At 38.2% G+C, this 21,463-nt stretch overlaps 1 protein-coding gene across 1 annotated transcript; it reads left to right on the top strand.

Annotated features, from left to right (window-relative positions):
* Positions 1-1,733: 1,733 nt before the first annotated feature.
* Positions 1,734-21,143, top strand: ndufs4 (NADH:ubiquinone oxidoreductase subunit S4). The gene is made up of 5 exons (XM_053324713.1): positions 1,734-1,843; positions 5,707-5,785; positions 19,218-19,390; positions 19,606-19,679; positions 20,936-21,143. The coding sequence occupies exons 1-5, from the start codon at positions 1,761-1,763 to the stop codon at positions 21,037-21,039; spliced, it is 513 nt and encodes a 170-aa protein (XP_053180688.1). The 5' UTR covers positions 1,734-1,760; the 3' UTR covers positions 21,040-21,143.
* The last annotated feature ends 320 nt before the right edge of the window (positions 21,144-21,463 follow it).

Raw genomic sequence — 21,463 nt, 5'->3', positions numbered from 1 at the left:
ACAATAAAAGTTTTTTTCCTTATACTTTTCTGACTCTGGTATGTTATTGATTTATGGATAACTTGTAGTTCAGTGTATCGAAATATTAATACATGTGTTCAATTCAAGGGAACAGTTGCACCAAAATCATGTTATAGGGTTAGGGTTAGGGTTAGCAGGGGTTAGCAGCATCTGTACCTTTAATATTTCTGAGTGTATTATGAAGTTGTGAGCGGGACTGATTTATGACAATACTGAAATTTCACGATTTTTATGCATCACTGAGATTATAGCTCCTTTGTCAGTTATTTAAATCATTTGGAGTGGCCAAAAAGAGTTTTACCTGTCTGTTATTTATGCATGAACAGTTCGTCTGTAGCTTATCCAGAAAAAGTACTCTGACATGATAGACTGTATATAGACATTGCAATTTAAAGCATTCAGTATTATAGGGATTTGAGCCATATTATCCACATCTAATGCAATATGCTCAAAAACAGAATATGTAGAACCGCAATTATGAGTGTTTTAGCACAATAATCACTACATAAACTTTGTGGGCTGTTTTTCATGTGCTCAACAAAACTACATTTCAACAATTTTGTAAACTAGTTGCTACATCACATGAAAAAATCATCTAAAGTAGTAAGTAAACTAATCGAAACCATTTAACCAGCATATGAATATGAGCATCATACATTTTTTCACTCAACTAAGTTTAATAAACCTTCGGAGGATAGCTTGTCCACAGTTTAGTGTAACCCAAATTATAGACACAGTGACCTGATTTTTTTTAAAGACAGAAAACATGTCATTCTGCAATTTTGAAGCAATTGACACCTTGATTCCTCTGGATGTGGCATGTTCCTTTCCACCAACACCATCATCGTCGTAATTTGCAGTGTTGGGGAGTAACTATAGTTATATGTGATGGCATTATGTCATTTAATCTCAAAATAAATGTAACTGTAATCTGTTACAGTTATTGAGAAAAAATGTGTAATTAAAATACAGTTACCTAATGATATATAATATTTTCTGTAAAGATATCAGGCTATATGTTGAATAATATTCATTTTGTTGCTTTGCATGTTTTTGATATAGGCTACAGAATGTCTTCTTTTGCCATTTCCACATTTCTAGTTTTTAAATAAATCATGACGTGTGCCTGATTTTGAGCACACATGGGTTTAAGTGGTGTCACAGTACGATTTAAGCCCATTCCAAATGTTTGACTTTTTTCGTAAAATATCATTTATATTCCAAAATCTACATAAATTAATGGATACATTTCCAAATTACATATACATCTTTCTTTAAAGGAAATTATCTCCATTATAAATCATTTTACTATGCATGAAAAACACCTGAACTTAGATTTTGGTGGGCTTAATGAGTAGCCTACATTTACCCTAACAGCTGAAAACATTCTTTTGAAAATTAGAAAAGTAATCAAAAAGTAATCAAATGTAATAAGCGACATCACATTGATTAAGTAATTGTAATAGTTACATTACTTACATTTTAAATAGGGTAACTAGTAATCTATAACCTATTACATTTCCAAAGTAACCTTCCCAACTATGATGATTTGTGATATGAAATAAACACTAGTGGCGTAAAATAGACGCTAGATATGCCTGGACATGTCTCGCTGTATATGACACATCCCTGTGAAGTAATTTTTAGTCTTTGGCATCACGCATCCTTTCTCTCAGCTGTTCCGCGGCTCCTACTGTTTGGTCCTTCGCGGACGCCGTACGTCATTGTTGACAACAAACATGGCGGCCTCAATGTCACTGCTGGGCCTGGGGCGTCTCTCTGTGATCAATGTGGCTTCTAAAATGTTCCTGAATCCCATCAGGTAATTCAGTATCAATTATGTGTCGTGTTTTTTGTCTCGTGTGCGTTACTGGGAGTCGTTTTGTTTGAAATATTTGGCGAAAGACGAAGCAAGGAGGCCGTGTGTCTGTCATGTCGATAGTAAGCTAGCCAGCGTCAAAGCATAATTCACGCAAATAAAGCGCGTTTTTCCTTTTTTTACTGGGAACATGATGCGAGTTCAGACGTCTATCTACATTATTGTTGCTTTACTTTGTCTATAAAGTGCCTGGACTTTAAACTAATGTCAATGTGACGCCGTGTCCTCACTAACCTTACAGCACTCAGCTAGCCAGCTGAGTAGCTAATGCTAGGTCCAGTAAGTTGTGAAAGAGCTAACGCAATTAAATGTTACTCCCTGATTTACATAACATGTCCTGTATATACCACCACTAATTTATGGCAAGACAAGGGGTCTGTATGAAGTAACAGACCTTACCGGATAAGCCTCTATCATTCATTGACAGCTAATGTTACAGTGAAGTGGGGAAAACTCTACTGGCTGCAAAGAAACAAATGTAGCATTAAATAAGTACAACGTGTGTTTCATGTTTAGACTCATTACATTTCTTGTTATAACAGACACCCCAGCTATTATATCACTGTGACTTTATATAGCACATTTCATTCAGAAAGTTGCAATACAATGTCCTTTACAAAGCATGTAAAAAAATAAAAAAAAAATAAAAGTGGTTTAAGGTTATGAGCAATTATATTAGTCGTCATTCTGTTCTCTTCAAAACTGTTCTTAATGTGCAGCATATATTATCACTGTGAAGGATGGTATCACAATTTCTCAAGTGTGTCTCAAAACGACAGTCAGGTGCCCAAATGAACACCAAAAGAGTTTTTTTTTTTTGCCATAATCATTCCTCCTGTTCATCCTTTAGTAATGCGCTTACAGTGTAAACGATGAAAGACAAAAAACCTCTAGACTCCCTCTGTGGAAAAGTGCATTTAAAAGTGTATGTAAAGCTAATATGAAGCTTCAGATAAACTTTCCAGTCCATAAATGTCATATTAAGTAAATATTTTCACTGTTACAGTCTTTTTAGTTCAAGGTCTCTCATTTTGTTTCTATACATCAACCACAGCTCATCAGGGAAACACAAAGAGGGAATTTGATGCTAAAAAGACAGTAAATGTGTCAGATATCCACTTCATATGACTAACTCAGACCGCTGAAGCCTCATATAAACTTCAGATACACTTTTCATTTTTACACAAAATTACTGTATGGACACACTGTGGATTTTGGCCCCCATCACATACACTGCAAGTGCATTTAAAGGAGCTTTTTTAATAGTCAGTATAAACAGGAGGAAGGATTGCAGCGAGGAAAACCTCCTTCACTGTTCATACGAGTACCTGACTGTTTTAAGACAAACTTGAAATATTGTAACCTTGCCCATTAAAGGAATGCTATTGCCAGTTATCAAACCCATTATGTAAACAACTGCTCAAATATTAATGTTTCTGCTGAGTAAATGTTGCAGATCTATTTAAGTTTAATTTGTTCTCTGTACTTTTGCCTCTTTGTTTTTTGGTTTATTCCCACTGTTCTTCCAAAAGTTTTCCCCACAGTGATCAACAAAGTCTTGACAAAAGTATTGGTATTTTTTTAATGTTACAATCATTGATGGCTGGCAGATAGTACTGTGAAAGAGACATTGTTTAAACAATTCAGGCTGACCAGAAATCATCTACAGTCGACTGGTGGCCGACTAGACGTGGTTTTGATTTTAAACATACAGTATATTTACAGAATATGTGGATATTCATGGGTTGTGCAAACAGTGATCAATATTTTTCTTCATTTCTGACTTTTTACAGACCATTATTGAATAAGACAATATAATTGACAAATTCATAGATAATGAAAGTAATTGTTAGTTTCCTTCGTAATGTAACTAGAATAACTCACGACTCACAGCTACTTCTGAACTAATATGGCCAGCTGGTTTAATGAAATGAACACTGCTTGCTTCCTCACTTTGCTGTCATATCAACAAGAGTAATGAGTTTATTTTTGGTCCACAATATTGCCAGATAATGAGGTGCTGATTAAAATATCTCTCAGCTCTAGTAAAGCATGTGGGCTAGTAGACAGTGGTTGGTGTTTTTGAGGTAAGATGTCCTCTGCAGTTACATTTGTGCCCAAGTCTGCAATGTGTGATGGCCAGTTTACCAGGTCTTCAACTATTGATTAATATGCAGATTAGTTGTTTGATAGTTTTGCCTGTAAATTGTCAGAAAGTAGCGAAAGTGTCCGCTATAACCCCCAGAACACAAACTGACATCTTAAATTTTAAGTTTTAAGAAAGTTTTAAGAACGGTCCAAATTCAAAATGAGTTTTCTATTATGCAGTAAGTGAGACAGAAGCAGAACATTCTCACATTTGAGAAGCTGGAGCAGACAAATGTTTAGCAATAGTCGCCAAATTCCGATGATCGGCTTATTATTTTGATTTAAAGAACTTAACGTTAACTTATTAATTGACTTAATTTCAGTTTGACAGTCTACCAATGTGAGATCCAGTGTGTTTTGCAGAAGGAGATTTTTTTTTGTTAACATTTTTTTTTTGCCTGACTAAATCAAACCATATGTCTCCCTTAGCTTTTATGAGAAGACTTTTGCCTTATCGTGCAAATTAAATAATAAATGTGATGTTCGATTGCGTTGCTTAATCAAGAATTGCATGTTTCTGTTCAAGTGAAAGCGCCGTTGTTGAATCAGACACGAATGTCACGACCTGAACGCAAGTTAATAAAGATACTGATGAAAACAAATGGATGCCTTTAATTACTAAAACAGTTTGTTGGCCAAGATGTTTGGCTTTCGTAACGGATGGAGACAAAAGGCAGATCTGTAGTTTAAAAAAGAAAATGAACAAATTGTTGCATATGGTCCTCATTTGAAGGGCAATATATTTTACTCTAGGCTTGAACTAAAGACTTCATTAATTGTTTGACATTTGATTAAACATTTAATTAAACAAATGTCATCAAAGTGACATTGTGAGATTATGTACTGCATCTAATCAGCAAGGCAAAAGCTCCAAGTGTTGAATTTAAACAGTTTTTCCCCCCGTAGATGACTAAATTTAATGATTATTTGTCATTATTAGGATCTATTTATTTTCCATTCAATGACTAATCTGTTGATAAACCAATTATTTCAACACTTGAATGAACTGTATGAGGTTTTGGGTCATCCAGCCTTCATCAGATACGGTTGCAGCAATTATATCTATTTCTTTAGGTGATTTAAAGTTCAATTAAAAACACATTCAGGTTGAATAAATACACCAGAAACTATTGTTGTCAGTCAGAGTGATGTGCTTGACTTTTGTTCTTATGTTTTAATTAAAATATGAGACTGAATAAGGGTTTTTTGTTTGGTATAAAACTCATACATTTTGGGGGAAAAAAAGGTAAAATATTGTGCATTACGTCAGATATGATTGTCTGGAGTAGTCCCACTCAGGCGGAGTCACGATGGCACGTTGCTGTTTTGTGACGAGACATGGCTGCACATTCACAAAGAGCTACACAGTTCTCTCCTGACAGACGACCACAGCCAACATTAAGCACGTCCTGTCATTAGGATGAGAGCGAGAGTCTGCCAGAGATTCACTAGACAGAACTAATAGGTGGCGGGGGGGATTCCCTCCTTATTTCTTCCATTTTACTATAACTTCGCCGTGCCGTATCTTCAAAGATAGTCAGCAGCTGCAGAGTGTCACTTGTTTGTGTTATTTTTTTTAATTTTTTTTTTGCGTTTGTTGCTTGCCTGCCTTTGACCGTTTTTGATTTGCGTGTTAATGTCTGTCTAATGGTTTTCAGGTCTACAAGCACATCAACATCAAGGCTGGCAGAGAAATCAGGACAAGACACGCAACTTATTACAGTTGATGAGAAATTGGTAAGGATCCCTCCCCGGTCAACGTGACACACAGATTGTGTTTTGTCTGTTCTACTGTCTTCCAATTAGACAGTGCATTTCCACTTTCATGGAAAAATTGTTAAAAACTTTCCTAATCTGCTGCCAATGTGAGCTTGTATAAGACAGTAAGCTTTTGTAACAGCGTGATGGAAATGGCAAATGTTACCACTGGTAGATCTGAGAATGCTCACAGCTCCCATTAATCCCCCTCTCTTGTTTGATGACAAGGTATCAAAGATAACTAGCGAATATTTAACCAAAAGGAGTTTTTAGCTGATGCCACTGAAAATTGAGGTCAGAAAGATTGAATTCATGTTTACTCATATTGCTCATTTTATAGTGTTGTTATAATATAGTTTCATGCAAATATGCTACAGTTTTTATGGTGGGTTTTTATTTTCCAATATTCTGTCTGCGCCATTTTTATGGATGAGGATACACTAGATTTTAGGAACACCTCTCAATACAATGCAATATTATTTAAAAGAACCATAAACTACAACCTCCGAAAGGACCATGAAGTTGAATCAGCTTCTCTAGGAAATAGTTTGACCTTCAGCTTTTAGTTTGGGATTTACAACTGTACTTATTTTTTGGAATAGCAGCATTAATGATTCAGCTGAGGCCATTTAAACAATCCCAACTTACTGTTTGAGTTTTATTTACAAATGATGCCCTCACAGTGACCATTTAAAGGAAAACATGAGTAAAACAGAGATGAGTTTATCTATAAGTGTCTATCACAATAGTATTATTTCTAACAAGTACCAATACAATAGTAAGGGTGAGGGTGTTGCAGTTTAAGTGAATTCTCACCATTGTTTGTGTATGTGTGTGTTTGTGTGTGTGTTGTATCGTGCACAACCCAATGTATAAACTCAGATTTTTCATGACTACATACAGGCAGTGATCATTTGAAGTAACACCAGTGATTTATTAACTATACAGAAGCTTAGACATGCTGGAGGGCTGTCTGATTGGCATCAACAGCAGGTTGTTTGGTAGCAGTTTTTTTTTTTTTTTTTTTTTTTGTGAAATATGGTTTTGCATTCTTTACAGGTCTTATCCAGTTTGGATGAAAGCACTCAGTTTGGTGTCAGTTATCTGAGCTCCGTTGCCCTCGAGGCAGTTTATATTTAAAAGTTTAATCTTAATGTGATTCTCTTGTAATTTAGTTTAATTGTAATGCACAACACAACGATTTCTTGGAAGAATGATTTGTTTTCTTCATTTAATGTTGGTTTGTTCTCCCCATTGTAACTGGAGCACTTTTGTATTGTGTGTACTTCTTACTGATGAATATGTGACAATGGGGATTTGTGTATTAATGCTGAAAAGATGAAAAGAAAATCATGATATAGAGTTGCAATGACTAGTCAATTAATCACCTACAAAACTATTTTGGTAATCGAATCATTGTTGAAGTAAATTTTAAGCAAAAGTGTCAAAGATTAGATGGTTTCATGTTTGAGATTTTGCTGCTTAAATTAGAGTTAATTGAATATTTTTGGGTTTTGGATTCTATGTTGGGCAAAATAAGACATTTGAAGGCATCACATTTGGCTCAAGGATGTAGCGACAGATATTTGTCATGTTTTGCTGATGTTCTATACATCAAATGCTTCATCAAGAAAATAATTTGCAGATTACTCGATTATGAAAATAATTGTTACTTGAAGAATTGATAATTTTTGCCTAACTGCATCAAAAAAGGGTCTATTGCCATTTTTTGCAACCTGCATGTGAAGAAATTGAAAAATTATAATTACCACATTTTTAAATAGTAGCATTATTTAAGCAAAGCGACAGTGAAGCCATAATTCATAATGACTTTTTCTAAGAATTATGTGGTGCAGTTATATTTAGGGTAAGCCTATATTTCATCAGACAAGGTCCTTGGTGCCTCTCTTTTCATTAAGTGCTAAAAAGAGTACATGAGCGTACATTTCAAGGTTAGAAATGTACGGACCGAGCAAAACAAAGAGGGATCTTTGAAGTGAATTCTTTGTCATTAAAAGACGAAGGAGATAAGCGATAACGGAGAACGAGGGAGTTGAGGGAGAATGTGGGAGTCTGTTGTGGACTTGTTTTGGGGGAGTGGAGGGGTAGGGGAGGTGTGGGGTGGGGAGGGGGGGTGGTGGTGGGGGTTGCTGTGTGTGGGCAGCGTCAGTGCGCTTTTGTCCCAGACCAAAGCTGACCATACTGGCAGACAAACCTTTGGCTGGGCGGAGTGTCTGTCTCTGTCCTCTCAGTAGGGGCCACTGAGAGGAACAGCAGAGGAGAGGGAGGAAAAAAAAAGGGCCTCTAAAAAATGGGGGGGTGGAGGGGAGGGGGGGGTGAAAGAAAAGAAGCTTGCATGGAAAAAAGTTTGTGAGACACCCTGAGACTCACGAAAAAGACAGTGGCCACTTCAGTGTTGTCGGCCACAGAGGTTCCTTTGTGGCACACTGTTGCTGGCGACGGCGGGAAGTACTCTAATGCTCACCCAGACAGACCAAAAAGAGAGGCCCTCAGCTGTTTACAGTACAGTGGTCTCCGTCTCACATGGAAGAGGGCAATGAGAGCACTCTCCCTTTTGGGCATTCAGTATATATCAGCACGCTAGTCATTCATCAGGCTGTCAATAAGTGCGAACTGCTTTCCGGTTAGACCAATCAAACCAAGGTCTCGATCCACTGAGAGGTTATACTGGGTTCACCCTCTCTCACTCTCTCTCTCTCTCTCTCTCTCTCTCTCTCTCTCTCTCTCTCTCTCGCGCTCTCTCTCTCGCGCTCTCTCTCTCGCGCTCTCTCTCTCTCGCTCTCTCTCTCTTTCGCTCTCTCTCTCTCTCGCTCTAGCTCTCGTTCTCTCTCTCGCTCTCTCTCGCTCTAGCTCTCGCTCTCTCTCTCTCTCGCTCTAGCTCTCGTTCTCTCTCTCGCTCTAGCTCTCGTTCTCTCTCTCGCTCTCTCTCTCTCTCCCCTGCAGCATGAGCAGAAAGTAATGTGCCGCTCGTTCTATCGTGAAAATTTCTGAATAACATAATTTAGATGTTGCATTTCTGCCTGGTGCAAATGATATTTTAAATTCTCCCTCTCTCTCTTTCTCTCTCTCTCTCTCTCTCTCTCTCTCTCTCTCTCTCTCTCTCTCTCTCTCTCTCTCTCTCTTCTGAATGTTTGTATGACACTCTTTATCTTGTCCTTAGTTCTCATCTGTCCAAAAAATGCAAAGCTCACAGGAAGTTGTGTCTCTACAGTTTGTTTTTTATGGCCGTCTCCATTACAGACAAATTTAGGCTGTGAAGGACGAGAATCTCCTGCAGGTCAAAAATATGACAAAAATCCAACAAGAGGATTTTAAATGGTATTTGTCAATAGTTTTCCTGCTGCTAGAAGGCAGAAAAATAATGGGGAAACTATTTAGATAATTGTGTTATTCTTTTTTGTTTTTATGATATTAATGAATCGAGTCATGTGTATTGTGAAAGACATCACTGATGAACCTAAAGAGAATTGTCTCTGAGCGTTATGGTTTCTTTTGACTCATTGTTTTAGTTTTACAGCCCACAACTTTGCGATTTTGATTCGTTTCAGTAATGGAAAACATTTGTTTGTGAGGATCGGCTGCTATTCTTGGTGAATTCAATATGTTTGGATTTTGGACAGGTCTTTGAGCAAGCAGACACTTTAATGGCGTCCCCTTGAGCTTAAGGAAACTATGACTGACACTTTTGTACTGTTTTCAGGCATTTTATCGACCAAGCGATGAATCCAAAAATAATAATAAGCAGACCAATTAATAACAAAAAAAATCGTTAGTTTTGATTCACCCCCACCGCTCTGAGCATTGTTTTCAGCAGCAGCAGCAGACAGCAAAGAGCTGAAGATACTTCCTTCAGCAGTGAGTGAAGACCAAAACTAGAGTGAAAAGAGAAAAAACGCTAATGTTGTTCTGATGGACATATAAACAGGCAACTACGTTTTTATTTCAACTTAAAAGTGGAAAATACAGTTTTTATATCAGTGGTACAAGAAATCAGGTCATGCAGGTTTAAAATCATTTCTCAAGCAAAACAGTAAAGCTTCTAGCTCTTATCTGGCTTCTGAAGAGTGAGGATGAAGTGAGCTGCTTTTATTTGTCTTTTTATATGATCATTTGAGTTGTTTCAGGTTTTTGGTCAAACTATTTTATGATGTCACCTAAAGCATTTTTGATGATCATTTGTAATTGATCATTTTTAACTAGACTCTACATTTTTTTTAGACTGAACATTAACTGATTCATTCAGAAAATAACAGAAAGATTAAATGAGCAAAGTAAGTTTGAAGCAGACTTGGATTCTTTTCATTTCTTTCTTTTGTGTTTAACGTCTGACAAAAAAAAAAAAACCTGCTGAAAGTTTGAAAAATCTTTAAAAGCATTGTCTGAATTTTCGAGTCTAATGCCAAAGAAAGACCTGCGTGATGGAGCCCCAGTGCCCAGAGCTGTTCCCTAGAGTGCCCATGCCGACCTGCTTTTGTTTGTAATTACTGTTTGATTAAGCATGCTGGGCAGCTCTCAGGGTCCGGCTGGCTGGCCACTGATACACAGCTTTACATGGAATGTCTGCGACCTCCCTCAATTAGAGTCAGGCCTTTTCTGCTTTACTCTCTGGCCCTTTGCAGAACCAACTGTGCCTATAACCTCAGCAGCTGCTTCAATATGCGATAACACAACATCTCCCACATATGTGCCTGTGAGCGGCTGAGAGTCTAGTACAGCTTCAGCCTTGTCCAAGTGTGCTCCCTCTCTCCACATAAAGACAACACCATAATCTTAAAGTGCTTGTGAAGCCTTGTTATAGAGTTCTCTAAAGGCACTAGGGTTTTACAAGACAGAGGGGGACCGTTATTAGAGTGCAAGGGAATTGAAGGGAAAGGATAGAGGAGGAAAAAAAATGGGGAAAGGAAGAGCTCCTTGTCCTTAAATTGGTAAGCCTGTATGACGCTTGGCATGTTTGCTTTACTAATCTGAAATCTTTGGTTTCTTGCAAATTAAGAGCACAATGCCGGCTTGGCAAGTAGCATCACATCTGGATAAAAGATGTGGGGTTTGATTTTGGTATTTCAGTCTAAAAGAAGATTTTTGGTTGTTTTTTTGTTGTTTTTTTTGGTAGTTTTTTTTTTAAAAGCTCCACAATGATAGATCTTGAGGATGTCAGTGAAGATTTATCACATTAAGATATCATAAGATGCACCGATACTGAAGTCACTCAAGGGTGCTGCTGTTTGTTCAGGGCTATTCAGGACTCTTAGAAACTCCATTTCTGCAGAGTTAAATGTGTTTTTAAGTGTGTCATCGGGCGATAACTTAAACTGCTATTCACCGTTGCATTTGGAAACTGCGAGAACGTGTGTGTGCGTGTGTGCGTGTGTGCGTGCGTGCGTGTGTGTGTGTGCAGGACAATGAACGAAGAGAATCACAATAAAACACAAAGCTATCCCAAGTATGGGTTATATTTAGCACAAGCAGTTTAAGTCTGCAGTACAGGGGTGTATATTCTCTAAGCCTGTCTAGTCTCAGACACAGAGTGACCTACAGTGGAGCAGACCACATTCACCACCCCACCCCCCCCTTTCCTCCTCTCCCTCTCATCCTCCTCTCCTACCCTTCCTCCCTCCTTCACACATAGACAACTTAAGTGTCTGTTTTGTCTGGTTGCCCTCTCATACGGCGCGCTTACGCAGAAAAAAAAAAAAAAATCTCTCGGCTCAAGTTTGGAGTAGTGGGTCAGAGGATGTTGGTCTTTGAAGAGTGCCAAACAAGAGGCTTTATTATGTATCATCCACTAAATAGTATTTCATTCATTAACACTCTCTTCTATAGAGACTAAGCCTCTTAAGAGGACTCCTCAGCCCTGTCAGCGCCAGCTAGTTTTAGGAAGTGTCTAGCTGCTAAGTGAAGTGTTTGCAGAGTGGATAAAAAAAAGGCTGCTTGCTACTTGTGTTTGTCTGCACTTCCATTTATTCATTAGTTAGAAGATGGCAGCTCTTTTCCATATTTGTGTGTTAAATCCCATGAATGTGCCCCCTCCCCTTCCAGGCTATTCATTGAAGGTTAACATTAAAACAAAAGGCTATTCTACACATGATTTGATTTTCATTTTGAATTTACAGCATATCATGTACTGCTTTCATAGGTGTGCTGTTTTAGAGCTGCAACTAATGATTATTTTTTATTATTGATTCATCTAGGGGGGGTTTTAATTCATCTGTTGATCTTTTAGATTAGAAAATATCACAAAATGTCAATGCCGAATGTCCATCACAGATTCCTACAGCTTAACGTCCAGACTGTCACATTGTGTCTGCTCGGTGTGAATCTCATTCATTAATAGTTTTGAATTGGTCCTGTTTGTTTTATTTCACTTCTTTTGGGATTTAGACAGCTGTTGAGGTGTTTTAAAGAGTTTTAAGTCGTACTATTTTATATTATGAGATTTTATTTGTGATTTGTTACTGCAGCGTTTCACTCTGATATTGTGATGAGCTTTGAGACATATTATTTATTATTATTTGATCAGGCGATTTCTGATCTCAGTGAAGTTTTCCTTAAATAAACATAAAAAACCAGATCTCAGATTTGACAAGAAGAAGCTGAAAATATTTAGCCTTTTTTGCTTGATGATATGACACATCGGTCATTTATGAATAGTTTATGATACATTTTACCTCTTAAAGGACATTTGGACACGTGTCTTTGAGATGCTGTACAGCAGACAAACAAACAAAGTGTGTCTGCATCCTGGATATTCATAAATGACCCCCCCCCCACACACCTCCTCTGTCCTGCCTTTCCGATCCTCACCGGTATGTGTAATGTGAGATTCGAGATGACCCTCACGCCAGCTGCTTCTCGTTCTCTCGTGCTGAACCCCTCCCACACATGAGCAAGCAACATAATATTTGTTTCTATTAGAGACGCCCCCTATGTCCAATCAGTAATTGGCACGCTTTCTACACTTCAAAGACGTCTGAAGGTGGGAACCGGCGGCGGCTGATGAGTGAGGCTCTTGGTCTGGGTGTGGGCCGGACACTGGGGGGTTAAGGGTGATGTGTTTGGGCTTTCACCACATGCTGACTCAACATGATTCAGCTCGGCTGACCCCGTGACCCCTTCTGGCTGCCGAGCTGCAGTTTTGGCATACGGGCGTTGGAGCTATGATGGGCCGACCATACTTCGTGTCCACCGTGACCTACACAGAGTGGAAGTGAAGCTAGAGATGTTTTGTCTGAGCCAGCCATGACGTCCGTTGTTTGTTTGTCTGTTTGGTCGCTGATCTAACAGGAAAATCCACTGTGTACCTCAGTTTGGATTTGTACCCTAACAAGCTTTAAAAATAGGAGTGCAACAAACAATGTGTTTAGACGACGTGACTCACTATTTGGGCTTTTTTTAAGTATTAGACACGCATTTCCAGTTTAGAGCCTCAAATACTGATTATTTTCATTATTGATTGATCTGTTTGTTTTTATTTAAAAATAGTTACATTTTTCATTATCGTCTTTGTCAGATTTCTTCTTCTGTCTGACCAACGATCTAAAACCCAAAGATAATCATTCCACATGAATATCACTCAATCAATCATCACATTGGAAAAGCCAAAGCTGGAGAATGTTTGATGTTTTTTCTTCATATATGACTCAAATAAATGATTTGATCATAAATGTTTTGCGATTAATTATGTGTTGATGAATCGACTAGTTATGACAGAACTTGGTCTGGTTGTGTTTGTTTGTTAGGGACCGTCTTATGAATAGTTAATTCAAATCAAGTATGTTTCATCACAGTTGCTTCATGTTTGGTCCGTCTCACGCAGTCTTCACTCCTCAGCTGATCGGAGAGGTGATCATTTTCACAACTAATAATTGCACTGTCGAGGATCATTGCAGGAACAGATGTGAATGTCCTTTTTATGGTTTGTTTTAGGTTTAAAATAATCCTCTTTTTCTAAATGGGCACAAAGGGAGTATCAAGTGATTGAGTGAAAAAGACGCAGCTATTCAATTCACTAAGTGAATGAACAGTAATGCGTTCAGAAGACATGGTCCTTACACTCACCTCTTTTCAAGTCATTTCCTACACTCTGCCAAAACCCCATGACACCCCAAGTCTCACACTATGAACCACTATTCAAAGCTTCCCATGTAGTTGATATTTTCATCAAAATTGGCTGAAGAAAAAAATTCAAGTGATTTGCATACTTTTATATACAAGACATGTCATGTTATTTTTTAAACAAATATTTTCTTTCTGGCCATCCTCGTTTGAGAGTATATAACATTTGTTCTCTTGGCAAAGATAACACACAGAAATGCATTACAAACTACAAATATCCTTAAACTGTCCTTCCATTTGGAGCAGATCTGCAAATGATATCAAAAAGACTACGGAGACCATATTTTACATCACTTGAGCCGGCAAAACCAGGTTTCATATTCCACTGTATAAACTGCGGGAAATTAACTGCAGGAAATTCAAACATTCACCTGCAAATCATCCAAAACTGACAAGATGTGCTAAACTATATGCAGACAGTATTGGCCAGAGGACAGTTTGAGTTAGTCCAGTGTAAAACACGTACAATAAAAGATGCTTTGTCTTCGAACTGGTTCCAGCCCCTCGTATACATTGATAACTGTTTGAACGGTTGGAAGAACAGTCGAGGTAATTATAGCTGTGTAGGCAAGATTAAGAAAAGGAAATGTCACCTTCAGGTGCCAGAGCTGGACAAATCGCATCAGAAAAATGAACTCAATAATCTTGAGAAGTGTGTATGAGAAAGATGTGCAGGTTGTTGTAAGTCATTGCACAGAAATGATGGCCTTTAATTCCACCGTATTTCTTTGAACGATATGACGGGTCAAATATGTTAGAAGCTGCTTTATTTATTAGGGCAAAAATAACATAACTCTTGTTAGAAAACTAATATGAGCAGGATGAATAATGAAACAAAATGGTAATAAAGTCAGATTTGCACCAAGTATTCTCTTAAGTAGATTCTACCTAAGTTGAATAAGACGGATGGCTTATTAAGCAGCTATAGAAATGACACCTCTGTGCATAGAGGAATGTATACCTGGATGGGCCTGACATATCTGTTACGTTCATCTGAACACACTTTATATAACAAATGTTTGATTTAGCATTTTTTGCGCCTCAACATCCCTCCAAGAATAACAAGTGTGTGTTTAAATAAGCGCTGCTGTATTCCTTATCCTTTTTTGTGCTGATATGTGAGTATTTTCTTCTGTTTTTCCCACTTAGTCATACTGAAGTTTTTTTTCTCTTGTTTACACAGAAATTGTCCAACCAGCTCTCTGTTGGAGCAGTAGGGGTAACAGCTTTCAGCATTCTGGTGGGCCCAGCGGCCCCACAGCGACAAGCCCCTATGCTCTTTATTTGGCACGTAGCCTGGAGGTGTCAGAAATATCGACACGCTTTCACGTGACGGAGACTTTGCCAGCTCCCCCCCCCTCGTTCTTAAGCTCTGCATTCTGTCTGCCCAGCCAGGTATTGTAGGGCTCCGTGAAGGCCCTGTGAATAGTGTCAAACTTGATAGTTCTCATTTTGCTTCCTGTACATGGCAGAAGAAAAAGTGCCCACCGTGTGGGTTTTCCTTTTGTGATAGCCCTCTCTAGTCTTCCTGGGAACACACCACATTCCAGCCACAATCATTCCCTTTGTGAATCCTGGTATTGTGGGTGAGTCCGTTATGCCGATAACCCTCCTAGCTTTCAGTGTAATGCATGCAAGTGTCATAGAAGTCTAGACTCGTATTTTTGCAAACAATGCCTGATAATGAGCAGAGTGTTTTCAATGATTTGGTGGAGCTTTTATATTGACACATCCTCCCTCATTCATGAAGGACCTTTTGTGCTCATCCACGCCTAAGATGTGATTTAAGGTCTGCTACATCTGGACAAATTATTGCACGAGTTTACCATAAATGGGCCTCATGTGTCAGTTATGGTTTATGTAACGTACATACGCGTAACCACAGTCTGGCCTGCTAATCCCAAGGGCATCATTTCTAATGCGTCTCGGAGAGGGATTTTCATGCATCTATCCCACAGAACAGAGCAGACCACAGGGCTGCAAAATGTTCTTAACTGCAAATTTGATTTACCTCAAGTGAAACGTTACTTCATATTTTTTTTTTGAATGTGATTCTTTTCTTTCCCTTGATTCACAAGTCCAAATGTGTCATGGATCACTGTGAACAAAGTATTTTAATGGTTTTTGCCTTTTTTCCCAAAACTGTCAGGAAATTCTTTTTAGCTCAAGCTTTTTGGATTTCTCTTGAACCTTATCCACCGGAGATAAAACTTTAATCCTGCAAAAGGTAACATTTTAAAACAAGTTTGATTACCTGCTGCAGTCTCCAAGCTGTAACACCCCCCCCCCCCCCCCCCTTCCCAAAAAAAACCTGGCACCCCATTTTGTTGCTCCCTAACACTGTCTTGTGTGTTATTGTGTCATGAACCATCCACCATTCCCCCTTTGGTGAGGAGAACATGTTTTTCTCCTCTCTGTGACAAGAAGGAATTGTTAAGGTTAAGTAGATAGGGCAGCCGGAAATAATTACCAAGCACTTGTGAAGTTTTTTCCCCCCTTTGTCCTTCTTTTCCTTTTCATTTGGACAATCTTTTCAATGTGCAGATCTTGTTTATGATTAAATTCAGTCTGGTCTTGCCCCTTAGCATGGCAAAAGACGTTTCACTGAAACAAGCAGTAGTTCAGCAGTTGGACCTGTAATTTACAAGGCTTAAATACCATTGGAAGCTCCTTTGCCAAAGGAAAGGCGGGCTTTTGTGTGGAGTTCATGCAAAACGACCCCCTTTCTACAAATCAACTGGCAGATGACAGACAATGATGAAAATTTGATTCTTTGAAGTTGTAATGGCCATTGAAATGTGTAAAATTCTTGAATTGAAAGGAGAGCGCCCTGGAAAGCCCTCAGTCTTGGGTGGCTGCTGCCTGCGTGCTGGGAGGTTCGTCTGTGTTTTGTCGCCCACTTCCCATTGCTTGTTTGCTAATTCCCTGAAGAATTGGACCAGATCCTTGATAGGAGCTTGAAGGGGCTCCAGTTGCTCAGGAATATGCATTTACGCCCCAAAGGCCCCTCCTCCTCCTCTTGTTGCGCTGGCCTACTTTTCTGATGGTCTGGAATAAATCACCTCAAGTATTAGGCATTAATTTCATCCACCTACATGCAAGAGAATATTTCTGCTTTTACTCAAAGTGTGTGCAAATTGAAAGTTTTAAGAATATAAATGACATAAATTACTAAACTCCTTGAGATACTAGATCCATTGAATGTTACTGGAAATTAATAAGCAACATAAAAAAATAAAATGAATAAAGATAACAGCAACTTCTGACAGATTCAATTGTAATTGTAGCGGGAAAACCTAAAAATGCCCTCAGGCTTGATGTGTGGCTCCCCTGAAGAGTCAACATCATCTTAGAAACCATAAAAACACAATCCAAATACCTACTTTCTTATTTTATTGTGCCAATAAAAAGTATTCACTCCTTTTTTTTAAAACATTTTTTTATCGTTTTTCTGACACTGAAGATGTATTTTAGCTTTTTGACCTCAATACTTAACGTGAAAATAAATCTCTGCGGATTGATGTGAAGGGCAAAAATATAAAACATCAAGTTATTTATCACGTAAGTGCTTTTTATAGGCACTGAACATTTTCCTAAACCCTTCGCCCAATTCTTCTGACATTTAGAACACACTGTCAGTTCTTGATGTTTTATTTTTTTGAACACCTGCAAGCTAACTTTCGGATGACCCCCCCCCCTTAAAACACACACACACACACACACACACACACACACACACACACACACACACACACACACACACTTCACTAGCAGAGAAAAGTCACCAAGTCAAATGAAAGTCCTGGAGGACAGCTGGTTGGTGTGTCACCAAAAACATGTCAGTTTGTTATTTGTTATTTTTGATTGTCAGAGAGGTCTGTAGAGGCATGATTGGAAAGCTCCGATGCTTTGCTGAAGTTTAGTTGAACCCTCTACTTAGTTCTTGCAATTATGGTTTCTTTGGAAATAAATAAGTACAGTTTTTGTCTATTTAGTAATAATTCATTGTAATGTTATGTTGTTTTACTAAGTTGTCCAATGTAGAAACAGCAGAGGACACAATAGAAAAGAACATTATATATCAAATGTGAAACTGATTTAATGTTAACACACTAGATTATCAAACCCAAAGAGTGTTGCTTGAAAATTAGGAGCTGGAACACCATGCAAAAGACTCTCATCACTTTACAATGAACAATTGTTTGTAACATGGGATTGTTATTACAGTTTTTCTGATTGCGAAGACACATTCCTTGAAATTAGGCTCCATTTCCCAAAAACTCTAAACACAAATGCATAACTGCACGCTCATCTTCACAAACTTCAAACTTCCCTGTAAAAATAACAACCTCAAACTCTCCACTGAAAACAAAGTCATTTTACATCTAAACCAAACGTTGCCTGTCAGACATCACACAAAAGCCATCAAACACACAAAAAGTACAAAACAGCAATGACACACAAACACTACACATGATAACAACCTCTTAACATGATCATCACAATATGAAGATAAAACATGTATACGTTTTCAAAATGTTTAATTCTTTAATGTACTCTAGTGAAATAAAGTGATATTGAGTGAAAAAGTAAACGTACTGTAAAAAATGTGCAACCGAGCAGCGCCCTGGTGGTCGAGTGGTTGGATGGCATGCCATGTAGTCACAGATTCCCTGGTTCCAATACAGCCAGGGACCTATGCTGCAGGTCATCCCCCCCCCCTCTCTCTCTGTGTTTCCTGTTGGCCTCTCTGCCAGTTACTATATAATTAAAGCCCCCCCCCCCCCAAAAAAAAGCCCAAAAATAAACATACAATACAGTCAAATAATTTCCATTTATCTACTAGTGAAAAAACAGTTTGTACATAAAGAAAGAAGTTACATTTATTCCGCTGCAGGTCTTTTGTGGATCAGTTGTTCCAAAACAAGTCAACTAACCCACAGTCCTGTTATTTATCTACCTTGATGTTCTGGTTGGTTTCCAGCAGTGACAACTTGAGTTCTTGATACTCAATGCTGGTGCTCTCTAAACAGGCAAGAGTGAAATGAGGCGAATAGTGTTTATAGTTCTGGGAAACTGGTTTATCTTTTGGTAGATGGCGTCATGTGTTTTAGTTGATAGGCTGAGTTATTAAAAACTGCATGTGGAAGTGCATTTATGAGGACAAATTTGATTAAATGGCCTTTCTACAAAGAACGGATGGTTACAGTTCATGTCTTGGTTCTCTGGTCTTAAATCTACATGAACTTGTTTGTGTTTTATTTCTATGTGCTCGCAGGACATCACCAGCCTGACAGGAGTGCCAGATGAGCACATCAAAACACGCAAGGTTCACATCTTTGTGTCGGCCAAATCTGCCATGCAGTCCGGAGTCAACAGCACCAAGAAGTGGAAGATGGACTTTGATACCAGAGAGCGCTGGGAGAACCCGCTGATGGGCTGGGCCTCAACGTAAGGACGTTTTCCCCACATCATGTAGACTGAGATGTTTATTTTCATGATTATTTTAATAAGGATTTGCTGAGTCTGCGTGACTTTTTGTCAAATAATTGTTGGTTAATTTTCTGTATATAGCTTTTTGAAATTTGGATAGAAAACTTTCAGTTATATTTAACTTCAATTATGTAATTATTCTGTGCTAACAGTAGTTTCTTTTTGCCTTTCAGGGCTGATCCCTTATCCAACATGCTGCTCTCTTTCTCCTCTAAGGAAGATGCCATTGCTTTTGCTGAGAAAAATGGTAAAAATCTAAATATAAGAGTGAAAACCATTACACAGACAAACATACACACTACTTAGACATATAATTATTAGTTGTACTATTAGTAAGTTACTGTTGTTAGTAAGAGTGCTGTGACTCTGATTTGAGGTGGAATATTTGAGTGGTTGTAGTTTTTTGCAGTTAAAGTCATAGAGGGAATTGAATTGAATTGAATTGAATTGGATTTGATCTGAATGAATAAGTGCTCTTATCCCATCTAAAGCATTTACAGCATCTTATGTAACTCAAATCATCACTAGATAATGACTAACAGTGGGGGTTTTTTCTCCTTCCCTTCATAAACCACATTTTCAAAACTCACACTGAACATGTTGCATTGTATAGATAATCAAATAATATATAGGATGTCTCAGTTTGTATTAATGGATACAAAATACATTGAATATGTAGGAAATTACATTTTTGAGACTTTGTGTGAAAACCTGAACAGAACTCTCTAAATGTGACTGGCTGCATTTAATATTCTCCTGAAGATGAACGCAGCTCATTTTGCTGTGACCACTTATTACATTATATTCATAGCTTATAAAACTTTTCAGAGTACTATTGTCATCAGGGGATAGTAGTAGTCATTTGTTTACTGGGACCATGTACAGTGTTAGGTAGGTAGTAGGTCTATAATGAAACATACTACAGCACAATAACAAACAGTATGAAGCAAACACACACACAGGACAAAGGATACAAAGCTCCACACAATGTAGAGGCAGTCGTTACAGAGCTAAGAAGCTTTTAAGAGATTTTTTTAAATGTGGTTTTAATTGTGCTGATGGAGTCGATAGTAATAGATGATAGTAATGGTAACAAATGGTACAAATGTTAATGCACCTGATGATAATAAGCGGGCTTCATAAACAATCAAGCAATAAAACATTAAACGAATGCTTTAGATGTGCTAACAAGCTCATTAGACAACTAGAAACAGTCCTGTGTTAGTTGGAGTTCTATATAGTTAGTGTAGTTTTCTGTCTAGAAACTTTGAACAGAAAGTACACTTCAACTCAAACCATCTGGGAAAGTTTGTTGAAACTAAGCAAAGGAAACTGGCTTACTCTTGTTTATTGCACCATGAAAGCGATTAGTGCAGTTCTGACTACACACAGCCTGTTGATGTCTACAAAACACCTCATTGTGGTTGGAACACGTCCAAAATGAATATACGTGACGTTCTCGCCCCCATCACTTACGCCAATGTTGTTTTTTTTCTACTTCAGGTTGGAGCTACGACGTAACAGAGAAAAGGGCCCCAAAGCCTAGGGTGAAATCCTACGGAGCGAACTTCTCTTGGGACAAGAGGACCAGGAGGTCTGCTAAGTAAACTGAAGACGCCCATCTGTTAGTCGGCTTGACCTCAGTGTGTCCCACAGCAGACCTGTATAATTCCTGTCAATAAATGCATAATTATGTATGTGTAAACCAAAACCTTGAGTCATTATCACTTTTATTCTTCAAACATTCACCTCATTACTGACTTCTTAATGTTTTCTCCTTGATTAATGAAGTGTTTGTTCTGCAAGTAGAGTTGAGCAACGGCAAAACAAAAAGGGTACATATTATTACAATTACAACCTGTTTAAACTCAGGGATAAATACATCTGTAGGCCAAAACCAGTTACATGTTTCCTTTGCGAGTGTTTGTTTCCATCCTGTTACCTGGATTGTTTTAGTGTTCGGAGAGCTGTACAAATGGAATTTAAATCGGAGCTTACACTTTATTACTTTCTAACACTTAATTACTGCAA

Source organism: Scomber japonicus, chromosome 9 (assembly GCF_027409825.1).
Source record: "Scomber japonicus isolate fScoJap1 chromosome 9, fScoJap1.pri, whole genome shotgun sequence".
NCBI classification, from domain to species: Eukaryota; Metazoa; Chordata; class Actinopteri; order Scombriformes; family Scombridae; genus Scomber; species Scomber japonicus.
Note: the sequence above shows the minus strand (reverse complement) of the source record. Positions and strands in the feature narration are given on the sequence as shown.